General features: G+C 37.8%; 1 protein-coding gene across 4 annotated transcripts; it reads left to right on the top strand.

The window, feature by feature from the left end:
- The first annotated feature begins 325 nt into the window (after positions 1 to 325).
- Positions 326 to 15,350, top strand: LOC123773301 (uncharacterized). Of its 4 annotated transcripts, XR_011223452.1 has the most exons (10): positions 326 to 479; positions 7,163 to 7,419; positions 7,891 to 7,975; positions 8,992 to 9,089; positions 9,685 to 9,750; positions 12,626 to 12,740; positions 13,519 to 13,625; positions 14,219 to 14,287; positions 14,547 to 14,627; positions 15,191 to 15,350. XR_011223452.1 is itself a non-coding variant. In XM_069307967.1 (8 exons), exons 2-5 carry the CDS (start codon positions 7,316 to 7,318, stop codon positions 13,596 to 13,598), a joined length of 384 nt encoding a protein of 127 aa, XP_069164068.1. In that variant the 5' UTR covers positions 326 to 479; positions 7,163 to 7,315; the 3' UTR covers positions 13,599 to 13,625; positions 14,219 to 14,287; positions 14,547 to 14,627; positions 15,191 to 15,350. The 4 variants fall into 4 exon arrangements, 1 of the variants encoding a protein (XP_069164068.1); XR_011223451.1 differs by lacking the exon at positions 8,992 to 9,089; XR_011223453.1 differs by lacking the exon at positions 9,685 to 9,750.
- The last annotated feature ends 713 nt before the right edge of the window (positions 15,351 to 16,063 follow it).

Below are 16,063 nucleotides of genomic sequence, written 5' to 3'. Positions count from 1 at the left end.
TTCATGATACAGGTTCAGGAGCTTGTACACCAATTGATTGACAGCTGAGGGGCGGGACCAAATATGAAAATCAAAAATCAAAATCAGAATCAAAATGTTTATTCAGGTAAAGTACATACATACAAGGTGAGATACAAACATTGATGGATTTATTGATAGAGCTAGTATATACAAAGCCTAAAGCCACTATTACGCAAAGCGTTTCGGGCAGAAATAGTCGAAGCTCAGCCCCGTAAGCACAACTAGGTGAGTCCATTGGCATGACCATTAGGGTGTGCGCCATCTATATTTTGACAGCAGCACTACACATTAACCCCGCGTTATTCTATATCCAATACATGAGTGTTATGGTCAGTTGCTAGTCTATATATGTTTCTGGACAAAGTAAGTGATGTGAGGCTTGTTGCGGGCCAAGATCGGTAGTAACTGTTTGAATTGTGTTGGAAGAGGATGTGTCGGCCAGTGTGGTAGACTAGCGGGTAAGTAGCGAGTCTTGTAGCTTTTTAAAGCGCGTCTTTTTAATTCATTTGTGCTAATAACAAATATTAGGCTGTTTAGTTAGGTTTTGTTTGAGATTTATTTAATGGGTATCGCCAGTAATATAAAGGGGGGGAGGGAGATTGTGTAGATAAAAGTAAATTACCTGTGTAAGCTACATACGGTTTAAGAACATACGAAGAACAAAGGTAACTGCAGAAGGCCTATTGGCCCATACGAGGCAGCTCCTATTCTATAACCCCCCAATCCCACTCATATACTTGTCCAACCCGCGCTTGAAACAATCGAGGGACCCCACCTCCACCACGTTACGCGGCAATTGGTTCCACAAATCAACAACCCTGTTACTGAACCAGTATTTACCCAAGTCTTTCCTAAATCTAAACTTATCCAATTTATACCCATTGTTTCGTGTTCTGTCTTGTGTTGATATTTTTAATACCCTATTAATATCCCCCCTGTTATGTCCATTCATCCACTTGTAAACCTGTCACCCCTAACTCTTCGCCTTTCCAGTGAATGCAACTTAAGCTTAATCTTTCTTCATATGAAAGATTTCTAATTTGGGGAATTAACTTAGTCATCCTACGCTGGACACGTTCAAGTGAGTTTATATCCGTTCTAAAATACGGCGACCAAAACTGAACTGCATAATCTAAATGGGGCCTAACCAGAGCAAGATATAGCTTAAGAACCACACCAGGTGTCTTGTTACTAACGCTGCGATTAATAAATCCCAGTGTCCTATTCGCCTTATTACGAACATTCATGCATTGATCCTTTTGTTTTAAATTCTTACTAATCATAACTCCCAGATCCCTTTCGCAATCAGACTTCGCAATCTCAACACCATCTAGCTCGTATCTTGTAACTGTCATCATTACCTAGCCTCAGAACTTTAAATTTATCAGCATTAAACTGCATTTGCCAATCATTTGACCATTTCAAAACCCTATCTAGATCAACTTGAAGTGATAGTGAGTCCTCCTCCGAATTAATTTCCCTACAGATTTTCGTATCGTCGGCAAATTTGCAAATGTTGCTACTCAAACCTGAATCTAAATCATTTATATATATTATAAACAAGAGGTCCCAGGACAGAGCCCTGAGGTACTCCACTAACATTATCCCACTGACTTAACCCCATTTATACTGTTTCCTTTGAAATAGCCATGCCCTAATCAAAGTTAATGTAGCGAGTAGATTATCCCAATAATATACTCGCTCCAAATAGTGTTAATATTCCTGTCAACCTTTGGAGATGAATGAGGTGAGGCGTTGCCCGGGCAACACAGTGAGGTGTTGCCCGAGCAATATAAGCAGTGGTGTAGCGAACATTAGCTAGTCTACTTTCAAGTGCGGTCTAGAGCAGACACTTGCGAGATACTGTACCGACGCTCAGTGCGCTCAACTCACACCAACGTATCACCTGTGTACTTCTGTATATTCGACCAAATATATATAACTCCTATTATATATTCGACCAAATATATATATAGTATCTTAGTGTCTGTATTTGTCACCATACTTTACGTAACCAAGAACCGTTACATTAATATAGCACCCCCAATACCATGAGCTTCTATTTTTTTAGTCTTTCATGTGGCACTGTATCAAAAGCTTTGCTAAAGTCAAGGTACACAACACAATCCTTACCACTATCAACTGCCTCAACTATGCTGGAATAAAAAGTTAGCAAATTTGTTAAACATGAACGGCCATTTGTAAAACTGTTGCGACTCGTTTATTAATTTATGTTTTTCAAGATGGAGACACATTGTATTTGCAATTATTGATTCAAGTAACTTTCCCACAATAGACGTTAGGCTAATTGGCCGATAGTTTGACGCAAGTGATCTCCTTTCTTAAAAATTGGTACCACATTAGCTACCTTCCATGACTCTGGCACTCTGCCTGACTCTATTGATTTATTAAATATGGTAGACAGTGGCTCGGAAAGCTCCTCTTTGCATTCTTTAAGCACCCTAGCAAACACTTCATCCGGCCCTGGGGATTTGTTTGGTGTTAGTTTTTCTAATTGTTTAAGAACATCCTCCCTGGTAACTGCTAAACTCGTCAACCTGTCCTCGTCCCCACCCACATAGACTTGTTCGGCTGAAGGCATGTTAAGTTCTTCTTTAGTAAATACAGATATAAAATATTTGTTAAAAATACTACTCGTCTCCTTGTCATTATCCGTTATTTGATCTGTCTCGGTTTTTAATGGACCTATCCTTTCCCTAGTCTGTTCGATATAACTGAAAAAACCCTTTAGGATTTGACTTTGCTTGCTCTGCTATGCGAACTTCATAGTTTCTTTTTGCTTTCCTAATCTTTTTTTAATATTTCTAACCAGTTGTATGAATTCCTGTTCTAACCTGACTTCCCCATTCTTAATCCTTCTGTACCAAGCTCTCTTTTTACCTATAAGGTTCTTTACATTGTTATCCACTTTGGGTCATTAGTATTCGACCTATTAAATTTGTATGGTATACTACATTCCTGTGCTTTGTTTAATATTATAATAGGAGATATATAGGCCACCAAATTTAGACAGAATGGAAGCAAAGCATCTATGGAATGAAATATCTAGAGCATCTAGATCTAACAGTATTTATCTCATGGGTGACTAATTTTAGTGGAATAAACTGGGTGAACAAAACAGGGAATAGTGAAGCAGAAGATTTTCTAGAATTAATTGACGATTGCTTTCTTACGCAACACATTAAGGAACCAACGCGGGAAAATAATATTTTAGATTTAGTGTTAACAGTGAAACAAATTAATGACATCGAAATAGGGAGTGAGCTAGGGAACAGTGATCACAAAGTTATCAGATTTAGCATAGAATGGAATTGACCTGTAGGAGAAAATTCTCCTAAAGTGCCAGATTTTCGAAAAGTTGACTTTAATAGCCTAAGAAATTTTTTGGGTCAAATAGATTGGATACTCTTGGGTATGGGGTGTGGGCCGGTCTTGGAGCGAGACATGAACCCAGCGATAGGTGACGTAAATGGGGATTTCGATGTGGATTAAATATATAACGTATTTAAGAATATTCTAAACAAAGCACAGGAACGTAGTATACCATACAAATTGAATAGATCGAATACTAATGACCCAAAGTGGATAACAAAGAATTTGAAGAACCTTATAGGTAAAGAGAGCTTGGTACAAAAGGATTAAAAATGGGGAGGTCACTTTAGAACAGGAATTCGTACAACTGGTTAGAAATGTTAGAGATAAGGAAAGCAAAAAGAAACTATGAAGTTCGCATAGCAGGGCAAGCCAAGACAAATCCTAAAGGGTTTTTTTCAGTTATATCGTACTAAGACTAGGGAAAGGATAGGTCCATTAAAAACTGACAGGTCAAATAACAGATAGTGATGAAGAGATGAGTAGTATTTTTAATAAATATTTTGTATCTGTATTTACTAGAGGAACTTAACAATATGCCCTCAGCCGAACAAGTCTGTGGGTGGGGACGAGGACAGGTTGATGAGTTTAAGTTACCAGGGAGGATGTTCTTAAACAAATGGTAACTCAAACCAAACAAATCCCCAGGGCCGGATGAAGTGTTTGCCAGGGTGCTTAAAGAATGCAAAGAGGAGCTTTGTGACCCACTGTCAACCATATTTAATAAATCGTCAGGCAAAGTGCCAGAGTTTTGGAAAGTTGCTAATGTGATACCAGTTTAAGAAAGGGGATAGATCACTTGCGTCTAACTATCGACCAATTAGCCTAACGTCTATTGTGGGAAAGTTACTCGAATCTATAATAGCAAATAAAATTAGTCTTCATCTTGAAAAACTAAATTAATAATCGAGTCGCAACATGGTTTTATAAATGGCCGTTCATGTTTAACAAATTTATCTTTTTATTCTAGCACAGTTGAGGCAGTTGATAGTGGAAAGGATTGCGATGTTGTGTACCTTGACTTTAGCAAAGATTTTGATACAGTGCCACATGAAAGACTGATTAAAAAGATAGTCTCATGGTATTGGGGGTGCTATATTAAGCTGGATTAGGGCATGGCTATACCAAAGGAAACAGTTGGTATAAATGGTCAAGTCAGAGTGGGAAAATGTTGTAAGTGGAGTGCCTCAGGGCTCTGTCCTGGGACCTCTGTTGTTTATAATATATATAAATGATTTAGATTCAGGTTTGAGTAGCAACATTTGCAAATTTGCCGATGATACGAAAATCGGTAGGGAAATTAATTCGGAGGACGACTCGCTATCACTTAAAGTTGATCTAGATAGGGTTTTGAAATGGTCGAAGGATTGGCAGATGCAGTTTAATGCTGATTTAAAGTTCTGAGGTTAGGTAATGATGATAGGGTTACAAGATACGAGCTAGATGGTGTTGATTGCGAAGTCGAATTGTGAAAGGGATCTGGGAGTTATGATTAGTAAGAATTTAAAACAAAAGGATCAATGCATAAATGTTCGTAATAAGGCAAATTGAACACTTGGATTTATTAATCGCAGCGTTAGTAACAAGACACCTGGCGTGGTTCTCAATCTATATCTTGCTCTAGTTAGGCCCCATTTAGATTATGCAGTTCAGTTTTGGTCGCCATATTATAGAATGGATATAAATTCACTTGAACGTGTCCAGCGTAGGATGACTAAGTTAATTCCCCAAATTAGAAATCTTTCATATGAAGATTAACAAAGCTTAAGTTGCATTCACTGGAAAGGCGGAGAGTTAGGGGTGACATGATAGAGGTCTACATGTGGGTGAATGGACACAACAAAGGGGATATTAATAGGGTATTAATAGTATCAACACAAGACAGAACACGAAACAATGGGTATAAATTGGATAAGTTTAGATTTAGGAAAGACTGGTAAATACTGGTTCAGTAACAGGGTTGTTGATTTGTGTAACCAATTGCCGCGTAACGTGCTGGAGGTGGGGTCCCTCGATTGTTTCAAGCGCGGGTTGGACAAGTATGAGTGGATTGGGTGGTTATAAATAGGAGCTGCCTCGTATGGGCCAATAGGCCTTCTGCAGTTGCCTTTGTTCAAATGTTCTTAAGATATTGCAAATCAAATGAGATCTTTCATAGACAACTGGAAACACTTCTATGGAAGAAATGAAATGTGTGCTCGTGATGGGGTGCATCTATCGAGGGCTGGGGTTGTTGCTGTTGCAAACTCGCTGGAACTAGTGGTTAGAGGCGTTTGTTTGGGTTTAAACTGTTAGTAGTGTTATGGGAATTGATTTAGAGGAAGGAGGTAGTAAGTGTTCGTGGGAGAAAAGAATTGGCAAAATGATCAGGGAAAGAAAAGGGCCTCAAAATAACAATTCACTTAGGGTATATTGCACTAACAGTAGAAGTCTAAGAAATAAAATTAACGAATTAAATGCTCTTGTCTGCACAGAAAAAAAGAATATTACACATGCAGAAACAAGGATGAATGTAGAAAATGGAGGACTATTAGCTGAACATAAAATAAATGGATTTAAACTATATCAGATATATTAGACTAGGGGGAGTAGCCATGTATGTTGGGGACAATTTGAAATGTAGTCTCAAAGAGGGAATAAAAACTGAGCCACCCGCAAACTATTTGGATAGAATTAAAAGAAAGCAAATATTATAATAAGTTATATATAGGCCACCAAATTTAGACAGAATGGAAGCAAAGCATCTATGGAATGAAATATCTAGAGCATCTAGATCTAATAGTATTTGTCATAGGTAACTTTAACTTTAGTGGAATAAACTGGTTGAACAAAACGGAATAGTGAAGCAGAAGATTTTCTAGAATTGACGATTGCTTTCTTACGCAGCACATTAAGGAACCAACGCGGGAAAATATTTTAGATTTAATGTTAACTAACAGGGAAACACACATTAATGACATCGAAATAGGGAGTGAGCTAGGGAACAGTGATCAGAGAAGTCAGATTTAGCATAGAATGGAATAGACCTGTAGGAGAAAATTCTGTTAGTGCCAGATTTTCGAAAAGCTGATTTTAATAGCCTAAGAAATTTTTTGGGTCAAATAGTGGGAAGTCTTGGGTATGGGGTGTGGGCCGGTCTAGGAGCGAGACATGAACCCAGCGATAGGTGACGTAAAAGGGGATATTGCTGTGGATTTAATATATAACTTGTTTAAGAATATTCTAAACAAAGCACAGGAACGTAGTATACCATACAAATTGAATAGATCAAATACTAATGACCCAAAGTGGATAACAAAGAATTTAAAGAACCTTATAGGTAAAGAGCTTGGTACAAAAGGATTAAGCATGGGGAAGTCGGTTTAGAACAGGAATTCATAAAACTGGTTAGAAATGTTAGAGATTAGGAAAGCAAAAAGAAACTATGAAGTTCGCATAGCAGAGCAAGTAAAGTAAAATCCTAAAGGGGTTTTTCAGTTATATCGAACTAGGACAAGGGAAAGGATAGGTCCATTAAAAACTGACAGGTCAAATAAAGGACAATGACAGAGATTGGTATTTTTAACAAATATTTTATCTGTATTTACTAAAGATTACTAAATTGCCTTCTGGTGCCCATTTGAAAACTGATCCACTTTTTGTTTAAATGTTTTGAGTGATTTTCATTTCTTTGGTCCTGTATAAATTTACTAAAAATATTCCTAAAATTTGCCATTTTTGTTAGTCTTTAATTAAATTGTATTTGCAGGTGGTAAATTGTTTCGGCTGCTACAGCTCTCCAGCCCAAGTTGTTGACTGGCTAGTCTTTGACTGCCTCCCAACATGTTAGTGAGGTCCTGAGCTGATGTACCCTATGGCGAAGAGTGAGGCACTAGTTTCCTGAAGTAATGTATAGCATGAGATGGCACCCATTCTAAACAGCAGCCGGCACCAACTCTGGCCGACGTTGGAGTGGACAAGACCCAGATCCTGTGGGGAGGAAAAGTCTACACTAAACTGTAAAAGGTACAGATAATCTGCCCCCCCCCCCCCCTTTGGCAGTTTCTCGGGTACCCCCCTCTTTTCCATTTCCTTATTTTGTAAAGCTTTATCTTAAACTTCAGCATAGCTTGGCACTCGTGGCTTTAGTGGGACTGTTCCATTGGATTGTAACTGTGGGTGGGGGGGGGGAAGCATCTCTTAGTTTTGTTCTGCATTGTAGTCTCTCTTTAAACCATTTTAATGTTGCACTCAACTTATTGTTCTTGACAGTTTTGCAAACTTATAGATTTTCAGTGTGAAGAAATTGGTACCATCCTGTCTGACTTGCAATGTACCGTTTTTATTAATAGCAGTTTCATAAAGAATGACTTATTGGCTGGTATTAAATATCCTCTAAAGCAGATAAAATCGGTAAAGTGTCCATGCCTTGGTATGATTAGTTGGGCGAATGAGTGTTGTATAACTGCTTTCTAAAGTGTAAACTTTTATTTTCAGGGTGTTGGTTTTTCTCACTGAAGCTACCACTCGTGCAATTTTGATTGGTGATTGTGACTTGGTCCTCCTCGTGATCTACGGCAAGGTAATATTTTCAGCATTTATCTAATGCTGTACATGTTAAGCTTTAGTTTTAAATTAGCTTGTCTTCAAATTACATGTGTTGATCATTTTTGTATGGGCTTCATACCCTTCACTTTAACATGAATTAACATCCTTATGTCAGCCCAAAAAATAGAATATATGGTTCTGCGACGTTTAGTAATTTGTAAGACCTTTTCACTATTTTTAAAATATTGGTTTTTATCCATTGTAAGTTATTAAATGTGCTTTAACTTACCAGTAGTGTGGTAGGTTTGGAAAGCTTTAAAATATCCATGTATCCAGAGTTGCTGGAGCTCCTATATTAGGAGCTTAATTTGCAAAGTAAATTTTCATGATAGCCTTGTTTATATAATTTTGGGGAACCAACACTTTAAATATTTAATGGAAATGGTGACTGAATCCTACTTTAGATACCAAAAAATAACCAGAGCAAAGTGTACTTACAAAAGTAGGCAATTGGTCCATTAAATTTAGATAAAATTGATCAGTTTGGTAGTTCCAGGGAGATTTGTGTAGTCAGTCGGTCTTTACTATTGTGAAATGTAGTTTTATTTATTATGCCAATGCTACTTTTTATATTGAGTCTTTGCACCTGTTTCCTAAGATTGACAGCATGAGGTGAATCTTCCAGCTTCGGTCTTGGGAAGTTGTAAATAATTAGGTAATATAACTTTTATTTAAAAGAAAATGAAATTAAAGTGTAGCATAGGCTTGTATCTCCCTTGGGAGAGTTGTCAAACCCATAGATATTTCCTTGTCAAAATACTTTAAAGGTTGTAAGTTGTGCCTATTGTAATTTAGCATTAACGTATTGTCAGTCTTAAAGGGCGTGACAATGATTAGGTTTATAATCTAGTATCTTGGCATAGACGACAAAATTGATTCTACTAAAATACTAAATTGTATTATCAATTAACATTGATGCACAATGAATGTGGTACTGCAGTTTAATAAATATGGTCCACAATTTTGTTAAATTTGATTGAATATTTCCAGAAAGTTGATTGTGGCCATACCTGTTGGAGTAGTAAAGACAAACGTTCAAATTGCTCTTGATGTAACCCCCAAGCTGTAGGCTGCTCTTATTTTAAGAGGTAATCTTATTTTACTTATGGAAAACTGGCCACTGTAATGATTAATCTCTACTCGATATACAGGCTCAATAGTCTCTGTAGTAATCATATTCTATTGTCAATGAAGTACACAAGTCTTAGGTGATCCATTGGCCGAGGAAAATAAATTCATTGAAATAAATTTGAGGTAAAATCCAACAAGGGATGAGGTAGCTAAGGCAGTTCATAACTTGTCCTTATTGGTAGTTCAGTAATTTTTTTAGCTAGTATGTTGCATAATAAAAATTAAATGGTTGTTAAAATGTTCGTTGCACACACCATAATGGCCGTCAGATGTTAAATGTCAGACTAAGGGGTGAGATTAGTGGTAAATGTGACATTGATCAGTGCAATGTTACTAGATTCTTGAAACTTTCCCTTGCATGGTCAAATTTATGTAATTATTTTAATCTGTATCTATTGGTTTGGTGTCCAAATGTTATTGTAAGTTTCATAAACTTTCTAATGTGACTTGTTATACTGAGCACTTTATGAATATTAAAGTACCTAAGTTCATAATTTGTAAGCTTAATAGTAACAAAGTATACTAAAATGTATTAATATTTTCTCTTGACAGGTGGAGACGCATTATCTGAAATGGCTGTTGCAATGTATTGAAATTAAATTTTATTAAAAACTCTGGGTTAGTTGAAGTCGCTTATTGTAAATAGTGATATTGTGATGTTTTAGTTTCTCTAATTTTATTGAAACGAGATTTTTCAGTGTTTTGGAATGTTTAATAAGGTTCTTGGCACCATCTGTCTTGACTACAAATTTAACTGTTACTAGATTATAAATATATTGGTGTTCTGGGCAGTTTACCTTGTTTGAGCAACAAGGTGATGCAAGGCAGTTTTTTTCCCAACTTGGCTGTAGTTGTGTAACTTAGAAACGTTGGTTGCAAGTTTGTAGTGTGGTGCATGGGATTGAAGGAATAATCACCGCTCCACATTGATAAGATAGATTCCTGTTGCATTGAAGTCGGCAAGTTGAATAAATGTTTTGGAAAATATTGTAGTTATAATATTGTACAACATTGTTAATTAGAATAATGATCATAACTTGGTGAAAGGGTGGTTATTATATTGGTTTTAAATTTTATAATTACTTTATTATAGCAAATGTTTGTATTTGAAGGTAGTTAAAATCTAATTTATATATTACCTGTTGGTAATATAGTCGCCAACATCAAACTTAAAGTATACAAGGCATTATAGCAAGTCTTTACCAAAGTTCATGTATATTAGGATACGTAATGTAGGTGTACATAAGCTAAAAGTTGAAAAAATAACGTAATAGAACACAATTGTATAGATTATCATTGCCCATACTGTAGATATTAGTGATAAGTTTTCTACTAAATGAGGTCCCTTTCTGTCTGTCGTGACGTAAAGTAGAGGGGGGGGGGTAAACGCACAACTGTCAGATTAGTTTCACTTCACATCTGCAAGGTGACAATCTTTCATAATTTCACATTCAATGATCTTGTAATATCGACACATTGGTTTTTAAAAACAAACCTCACTTTTGATAGTAAGACCCTTCAGCCACCTATCATTCTTGCTGGTGCCAGGTTCCCTGTTAAAGAGTACATCCCCCCCCCCCTCTCACTCATTGTAATAAGTGAGGCAAGTTCGAGCCCGGTGCCCTCAAATGCACAAGCCTTCGTTTCTCTCTGCCCCATGTGTGGGGACGATAGCCACTCTAAGACGATTGCTCATATCCCCCGGGCTCGCTACCTGAATTGCGGCGAGGCCCACCCTACATTCTCTCTCACGTGTATCGACTCAAAGCTTGAAGTAGTCCTTAACTTGAAACACCAGGATCATTTGACTTTTCCCAAGGCAAGACACGGTTTGCAGTGTCCACCCCTTCACTGGCGTATCTTATGCTCGCACGTTGTTCTACCTCTCGTCCTTCCCACCTTTGTCCCACAACCATTTCTAGGCCTTGGACCCCAACATGCCCACCACCTTCCCTGTTCCTTTACGTCCTGGGTCGGAAGGTGTATCTCGTGAATCTCCTTCTGGATCCCCCCCCCCCTTTTTCCTACCCTGTCTGCCAAGTCATTTCGTTTTCCCCCGATCCTTCCTGTCCCTCCCCACTACCTCTTGGCCCTCCACGTCGCCTGTCTGTCCAGGCTGATGTCCATCATCCTCCCAGCAATCTTGATGTTGTTCACTCCCATTCTTCACTTAAGACCCTAGTCAGTCGGCCAGTACGATGTTACTGGAACACCTGTCCGTCAGAAACGTAAGCCTGGCTCCTCTCCATCCTCCTCCCCCTGCGGGTAAGGAAAGAGACAGCATTCCTTTCTTCCTCGTCCCCCTAACTAATGCTTACTCCCCATTTTATTGGTTGGGGCCCCCTGTCCCTAATGGGGAAGTTTCTTTTGGCCCAATTCCCTCTTGGTTGCTGACCTAGAGTTTCTACCCCCTATCCTCCTGGCCTTGACAGCCCCCCCCCCCCTCCCTGAACCCTGTCAATCTGCCTCTGATGTCTTGCTCTTTTTTTCCCTCCATTCTTACTAGGTTAACCCATGGCCCGCTAAACCTTATTCTGATCTTTAGCTTTTTTAATATGCTGTTATTTACCTTTGTTTCTTTGTTCTGTTGCTGTCCTTTTATTTTTTTGATGTCAATTCTTCAATGGAATATTCATGGGTTTTATGCTAACTCCCATGAACTCTTGGTTCTGTTTAGGTTTCACCACTTTGTCTCTGGGAGCCGATGCTTGGTGCTCGTCGTGATAACTGTCGTGGTTATTCCTTTCTTCCCCTTCCCCCTTCTCCTCCCCTCCCCCCCTTGATCTTGCTGGGGCCCATAACTATATTGGTCTCTTGATTCGTACTGATAATCTCTTTGTCCTACTGTTTCCATGTCCTATCCATTATTTTGCTGGCCATGTTTTTGAGTAAAATGTAGTCTGTTAAATTTTTCCCCCAAATGTCCCCCTTTCCGTTCCTGATGTCAGGAACCTCCTGGACGCCTTAACAGAGCTGGTGTTCCTGTTGGGTTATTTAAACTGTCGACACACCCTTTGGGGTGATGTTGACACACGCGAGGCGGCCTTCTCGAACCATTCGTTCTCTTCCCTGAATTCTGGTGAGCCCACCCCATGTGGACTGTGACTCTCACTTTCCTGTCTTTATCTTTCTCTGATCGTCTCTGTACTTGGATATCTCCTGGAGGGTTCATAACCTCTATAAGTGACCATTTCACCATCCTTGTTTTCCCTTGTCTTTTCACCCTCCCCTCTCCTTCCCTAGGTGGCAGTTTGCCAAAGCTGATTAGAACCTATTCACCCTCCGTGCTACTGTGACCTCTCCTTACTACCTCTTCCTTGCACCCTCCTCGTTTTCATTAGTCTTGGATGCTACCCTCTATTCCTTGCTCTACCTCCCAGGGCACACGGAAGTGCGTTCCCTGTACTGCGTATTGCTAGGGTTGTCGGCTGTAAGTGTGCAGCCTGGAAAAGACTGACGCTGGCAGATGACTGATTCTTATATTTTGTTTCAGAAAGTGCAGTGGCCTGTTGGACCACCTGGACAGCGAGGCGCGAGAGTTGGAAGTGTTTCCACCATTATGTCAGATAATCCTCTGCCGCAGATTTGGAAGATTTGCAATATTTTGGGTAAGCTCATTCCCTATGACTAGCAGGTTCTTCACCTCTGTGGTACTCTGGTGGTGGAGCCAGTGCAGGTCACAACCGAACTGGGTTCTCACTTGTTAGCTGTGGTTCTAATCTTCAAATTTTCCTTAAACACGTTCTTGAATCTCGTGCCTTAAACTTTCACACTCGGTGGTACTACATAGCCTTCCCGGTTTGGTGGGTTTTATAAATTTGTACTAAATGAGGTTTAAGTTCTTTACAAGTGGCAAATACATTTAGATCAGTGTACAGTTTGCTTATCTATTTAAAATTAAATCCCATTTGATCCGCAAGCAAGAGTGATTTGGCATGAATCCTGGGCGAGTAACTATCATCTGTTGAACGGTGTAAAATTGGTACCTAGTTAAATTTTTAGTGTTCTGGGGTAACATGGAATAAAGTTATTGGGCTAAATGGTACGCATGCTTGTGGCTGTACAAGAAAGAAAGATCTGTCGTATAGTTTTTTTTGACATAAATAGCAACAACTCTTGAGTTTGCTTGGCATGTTTCAAATACATGTTACCAAAGATATATGGGGAGGGGAATCGTAAACTATAAATTTGAAATACAAATTTTGTAGCATATAAACCTTAAATGTGGACTTCAAAGTGCTTTATCTTCTAATTTATAAATTAGATATGGTGGGGGGGGGGGAGTAGATAATTTGTTTAACTTTAAAATGACAAATATTTTAAAGTTAAACAAAATGAAGTTGCTATGCAAAACCTTATTAACCATATTTAATGTTCCATTGACAGGTTGTAGAAGGTCTTTCCAACATAACTTCAGGAACAGTTGCAGAACAATCGCTGGAAGTGTTAAATGCTACAGAAAGTAGCATAGTTATCAGAATTAGAGGGCCAAAGTAAGTTTATTTAGTTTAATAGGTAAAATGTGTTTACATAATTTTTACCTAAATATTTAATGAAATTGTGAAGGGGCCTTGAAATTGGGTAAATTGAAACTAGTTTAAGGCCTTGACTAGTGGGTACTATATCCTAAAGTTATTTCTTGCAATAATTGTGCTTTGAATAGAATAAATGGGACTTTAAATTTGAATGTAAAGTTGGACACTAACTGTTAAACGGCATAAATTTGCAAGTTAAAGATTTTATGAAATGTTTTATTTAAATCTTAATTTGTTTGCATGGTTCTTAATTATTTGGCTAGAAGTTATTCATTTATAAATTACACAAATCACAATGTGATATTTCTAATGCACAAGGGCTGTGATGAGGATCCCAGATGTGCTTTAAGACTGTGCCATAACTCGGTAAAAGAATCCCAACTGGGAGGTCTACTGACATCATGGATTTAATCTACGTTTGTAGCTTAAAAGGCTATGTTCATAAATTAAAGTCATTTAATGATGGTATAGTACACAAATTAAATATTGAATGGTAACTGTACTTCAACTTAGTTTATTTATTTGAAGCTTAAATAGATATTGTCTTCCAGAATATTGATGGGAAAGTCGAACTTCAGGCCTGAGTTTGAAGGTGTTAATTGCTTGACATTCTGAATTAGGTGAGTGTGGTAGTAAACATTATAACTTAAACAATCACTCATTATGGCTGAAGATAATCTGAAATGATGCTTACATGTAGATAAAATAAATTGCTGAGATATATTACTGACTTTAATGTACTTATGGTTAGTCAAACTGAGTTTAATGTTTTTGCTTGATTAGCATTAAAGGAGAATTCTAACAATCTTAATTGTAAGATTAAAGGAACCTGCATATGTAAAATCTTGTTTAACAAGCTAATTTGGGTAAATGTTTCAGGTGGTATGGAAGATTACAATGTCATCAAAGCATTGACTGGCTTCAGTGTGGTTGTTCTACTCTGCAAATCTACGAAAGTTGGTATGTGGAATTAAGTGTTTTAGCTATGTCAACTAATTAATTTACTTTCTTTCATCTAGTCCATTTATAGATGTGTACCAAAGTCCTACTGTTACAACCTGCAGGGATTGATGCAGTTGTACTGATCCTACCCCATTTCATAGAAGGGGACCAGGCAGTCCTGCAGATTTCCCTGGCTTGGCTTTTTCAGAGCCCTGCTCTACTACCCATCCAATAGATGGACTAGAATTGCATAGGTGTAGGGACCTTTAACAATGTGCAAACATTGTTAATCACTACAGGGCTTGTTCGCTGAAAGAGTGGATACATCTAGAGGTTTAGTGCCTGAAACATGATGTACATAGGCTTTACACAAAGCTTATGTACATCATGTTGGGCACTAAACCAACAGATGTGATGCACTCTTTTCAGCCAACAAGTCCTGCCTCAAATGTAAGTAAGGGGTAGGCCTTGCTGAGCCAATCTTAAAAGATTGGCACTTAGGGGTTTTGGTGCTTATAGATAGGTGTTAGTGTTAATAAAATGAGTGTCCCTGTTTGATATACTTTATTTTTGCTTTACAGGTGGATGTTGTCCTTGGTACTCTGGTTTTCCCTGGCCTTTTGATGATCTTTGAGTCTTCAGTGGATTGAATCTAGGAGGAGCAGCTTGCCACAACCTGAAATAGACAATAGTCAATATTGATGTTACACTGTAAACTATTAAATAAATATTCCAATGAAACTTTATACTGTACTTTATCCTGAAATTAGCAAAGATTCTATCATGCTGGAAATTACTGATTATTCCTGATGCAAAGAACTTGTGAAATTTATAAATAACGTACTAGAGTGAAAAATTGACATCACTAACTTCAGAGTTTTCTGCATGTAATATGCCAAACTGGATTAAGCTGATAAATCTAAACTAACATTACTAAAATTAAGATACTTTGCAAATTAGTAAAGTGTAAAATTAAGTTTAACAATTGTATGGACTACATTTAAGGCTAAGCAACATTGAAAGATTAGTGGAAGTGTTGTAAAAAAAATGTTGACTTAAATGTCAAACTAAAACACCTATATAATATGGTTTTTCACCAATACCTTACTAAATGCCAGACCTGGAACACTGTGGTTCCAGTAATCAGAAGTTAATTATAATGGGCTAGATATTAAAACTTGATAGGAAAGTATGAAACTACCTATTGTCAAAAGTAAAATCCAACTCTGAAAGTTCTAGTATAAGAAAAACAATACTAGACATGACCAGTCTGCCTTATTTCCTGGACTTTGATTTGTCCTACCAAATATTTTGACTGAAAATTTCATTATTCACACCAGACATCCCATAACCACAAATGTTTCAAGCTGATGAATAGAAGTAATTAAGGATAGTAGTGTATTATACACTACCTGTAAAAAGTACCATAAACTGAAAGAGCCTTACAAACTAAA

Source organism: Procambarus clarkii, chromosome 61, assembly GCF_040958095.1.
Source record: "Procambarus clarkii isolate CNS0578487 chromosome 61, FALCON_Pclarkii_2.0, whole genome shotgun sequence".
Classification (NCBI taxonomy): Eukaryota; Metazoa; Arthropoda; class Malacostraca; order Decapoda; family Cambaridae; genus Procambarus; species Procambarus clarkii.
The sequence above is the reverse complement of the archived record's forward strand: the minus strand, read 5'-3'. Positions and strand labels throughout refer to the sequence as shown.

Excerpts from the sequence above, each read along its gene's own strand:
- LOC123773301 (XM_069307967.1), top strand. The coding sequence starts at position 7,316 with ATGGCACCCATTCTAAACAGCAGCCGGCACCAACTCTGGCCGACGTTG. Across the intron at positions 7,420-7,890 it reads TCTACACTAAACTGTAAAAG|GGTGTTGGTTTTTCTCACTG; the intron begins GTACAGATAATC and ends TTTTATTTTCAG. Across the intron at positions 12,741-13,518 it reads GAAGATTTGCAATATTTTGG|GTTGTAGAAGGTCTTTCCAA; the intron begins GTAAGCTCATTC and ends TTCCATTGACAG.